This window comes from Sinocyclocheilus grahami, unplaced genomic scaffold (genome assembly GCF_001515645.1).
Source record: "Sinocyclocheilus grahami isolate Dianchi unplaced genomic scaffold, SAMN03320097.WGS_v1.1 scaffold7182.1, whole genome shotgun sequence".
NCBI lineage: Eukaryota > Metazoa > Chordata > Actinopteri > Cypriniformes > Cyprinidae > Sinocyclocheilus > Sinocyclocheilus grahami.
The window spans coordinates 6,981-10,369 of NW_015511318.1; the positions used below are offsets into that span (position 1 = coordinate 6,981).

At 36.2% G+C, this 3,389-nt stretch overlaps 1 protein-coding gene across 1 annotated transcript; it reads right to left on the minus strand.

Moving 5' to 3' along the window:
* Window positions 1-328: 328 nt before the first annotated feature.
* LOC107577771 (mycophenolic acid acyl-glucuronide esterase, mitochondrial-like) lies at window positions 329-1,763 on the minus strand. Its single transcript, XM_016263807.1, has 3 exons — window positions 1,641-1,763; window positions 1,053-1,236; window positions 329-533 (listed from the first exon to the last, which is right to left on the minus strand). Exons 1-3 carry the CDS (start codon window positions 1,732-1,734, stop codon window positions 368-370), a joined length of 444 nt encoding a protein of 147 aa, XP_016119293.1. The 5' UTR covers window positions 1,735-1,763; the 3' UTR covers window positions 329-367.
* Window positions 1,764-3,389: the final 1,626 nt, after the last annotated feature.

Here is a 3,389-nt window from a genome sequence, read left to right on the forward strand (position 1 = left end):
TGTCAGTGCTATAAATTGAAGCATCAGCTTCAGCTTTTCCCCCCCCGTCGTTTATCCCAGCGTTTACCCCACACGTCACTAACTCCGCCCTTGCGCCATAGCTCGTGACCGGAACAGAAGATGAGTCGTTTTGAGGGGGAGGGGAGGTTAATGTTTTTTATTAAAGATTACTAGGGCACATGAATTTTTAAAAAATAATGAAGTGCACGGATAAATTATTTATAATAAACACTACAGTATTCCATAAAAAATTTTCAATCTTGATTTCATGGTGACTTTAAGAGAAAACACTGAACATCTATTCAAAAATGAGAAATAACACCTGTATTTCAGTTTATAGAAGTCATTTTTATTTTTTAAAAGTCTTCTAAAAACACAAACGCTGGCACTTCTCCAGCTGGTTCAGTCTTTCTAGTCTTACCTGGGGACCTTCAGCGAGTTCATCTAACATGAATAGGACGTCTTTTTTCCATGTTCCAATGTAGCCTTCTGAAAAAACACCCTCAGAAGCTCCATGACCAGAGTAATCGAACCTGTAAATCCACATAAAATGATCTGAGCTTTGTGTGAACTTTCACCTAGAGCACTTCAACACACACTGGTGGGTCATCATTTGATTGCTGAAAAAAAAAAAATCTGGGCCAAGCAGTGTATGTTCTTAAAAAATAAAACTATGCATGATTGTCATCAATATATAAAGTGAGTCAAAAAATCTGAGCAAGGAAAATGCTTCTATTTTGTTTTGTTTTTTAACCATTTCAACTCAACAAATTTACATAAAACCTGATGATCATGTTCATGATCCAAAGAGACTATTTAGCTTCAAAGAAAGAAAATCTGACCATCTGTACAGTCACATGATCGTGTGACACAAATTTGCATAATTGATTAGTGGCCTAGATAATACATAATCTTAAATCATATTCATAACATTTATTTGTTAATTTATTTATTTTTCTTCAAAATTCCAGTTACTTGTTACATTATTTACATTGAGTCTCAGATATTTGAACCCCACTGCACATATATGTGAATGATTAACAGTCACAAACCTCAGATAGGCATGACCTAGTGACCTGCAGAAATCCTCCAGGGCCTCTGCCTTCTCTCCGCTCATGTTGGATCCATATCCAGGCAGGAACACGACACCAGGACTCTTTCCTTTCACTCTCCGATAGGCCAGCTTTGGATGATCTGGCAGTGACATGTACTGTACTGTAGATTTCAGTCTAACTCCTGCAAATAAACACGTCTACAGGGCTTTAGAGTTTATAGATCTGCAATTCTTGTACTAGTGTTCAAAAGACTGTGCTCAGTGTTAAAAAATAATACATTACAAACATTAAACAGAAATATTATATTTTAAAAGAAACGTTTTCTACTTTAACATATATTTAAAAGTGTAATTTATTCCTGTGATGGCAAAGATGAATTTTCAGCATCCATTAGTTTTAAAGGTATAAAAGAGCTCTTCTATCACACCTTCTAGTTTTTGGAGATAACGTGCAGTGCAATGCAGAGAATCCCACTCCCCTCAGGCGTTTTCATGCCACACCCCCTTCATTTGCCTAGTTTTTAACAAGCGGTGCTTCTATTTTTGTTATCTAAATGCAGCTTGTTATAAGTTTACTTGTACTGACCTTCGAAAATCTTCGACCTGATAGTGCCGACAGCTCCATTGCCCGAGTTCTGCAAAAGTCCTCTCCAACAGTGCCTCAACACCGCCGCTGCCATGCTGTCTCACCCCCCGCCGCGGAAATAACGCGAGAGCATATGGGTTACCATGTTAACAATTGCACTGAAATCACCCATCGCGAGATTTTGCAGTGTTGCCCAAATATACTGCAAATTACACATTCAAACCCTCCCCTTCACTTTTTTTTTTGCATCAACGTCCTGAGCTTTACTACTCAGAAACATTGTAAAGATTATTTGAAAGATTATGACAGTTTGAGCAACTACAAAATCTGTTCAAAGAATTGCATCCCTGACTGAAAGAATAAGGTCAGAGCACCTCTATCCAATTTCTGACCAAATTTGCAAGACTTTTCCAGTAGCTTGTTTTACTGGATAAGCATTTTAACACTCAAAAACAATTTCTAGCCAATGCAATATCTAAGAGCTAGGTGCAAACAGGGAAATGTATAGTTGCTATAGAAATGTCCGTGCCTTCTTAAGATTTTATTAAATTGTTATGGCTTTTTCAGGCCTGGAAATCACAATTAAATGGGGGGTGTGTAGAACTACAATGTTATGAGCTGATGGAAAAGGAAGGGGAAAATGGCGTATAGACAAAGAATTGAGTGGATGGTTGTTTTAGTGTGTCACACATTGTAGTATTGTAGTCACAGTGTTTTTTACATTTGCATCTCACATTTTCAACAACATGTCATAGAAAGTGCTTCAGAAAATATATAAACTTATAAATTAAATTATTGATTACTGAATGTATCAAATGCCTGCATGTAACAGTTGTAGGGAAGACATTTTGAAAATAAAACCAGAATCTACATATGCACACTCATGTAACTTAAGTGATGGATGTTAGTGAAGCTTTATCAGGTACAGTATTTCATCCTAGAATGCTCAACACTGGTTCCTCATTGTCCCATCAAAGTGCCTCTTTCCATCCATAGACTCAGAAGATGTCCAAATTATTTGAGTTACAAATCATTTTAAATTGAACATAAAAAAAAGTTTATATATTTTGCTTAAAATATATTTTATTGCATTACATAAAAATATTATAACTACAAATAATGATTAATATATTACTTATTTATAATAATATATGTATTTATAAAAATAAAATATTTGTAACCTCTATAGCTTTGTGGGACAACAGCTGGGACATCCTTTTCAAGACGGAAAGTGAAGTGAAACACATTGGTGGTGTTGTGCTGCTGGGTCAAAGGATCAAGCACTTCTGAATGAACCCTGACCTGGACGTACATCCCTTCTGTGTAACAAACCTGATAAAGAGATCACAATTTTTTTAGTGTGAATGACATTAAAATAAGCTGAAACAGCAAAAGTTACTAACCTGAGAAGACAGCAGCAGTAAAGAACCGATTTCTACTGGCTTACGAAATAAGATATCATCCACAGCCACAACAGTTGGTCTGCACCCACTAAAAAGACAAACACAGCCGTGATAACAATGAACAACATTTTTCACAAGAAATATTCAACATTTGAGGGAAAGCAGTTATTTTTCCTCTTACGCAAACGCACAGGCATTGGCTCGACCAAGTTCATAGGCCTTTCTCATCAGAAAACCACAGAATATCTGGTTGAAGATATTTCTTTCCTGTATAAAGAGCAAATTATATTAGCATATATGATCACAATATATATACAGTGGGTACGGAAAGTATTCAGACCCCCTT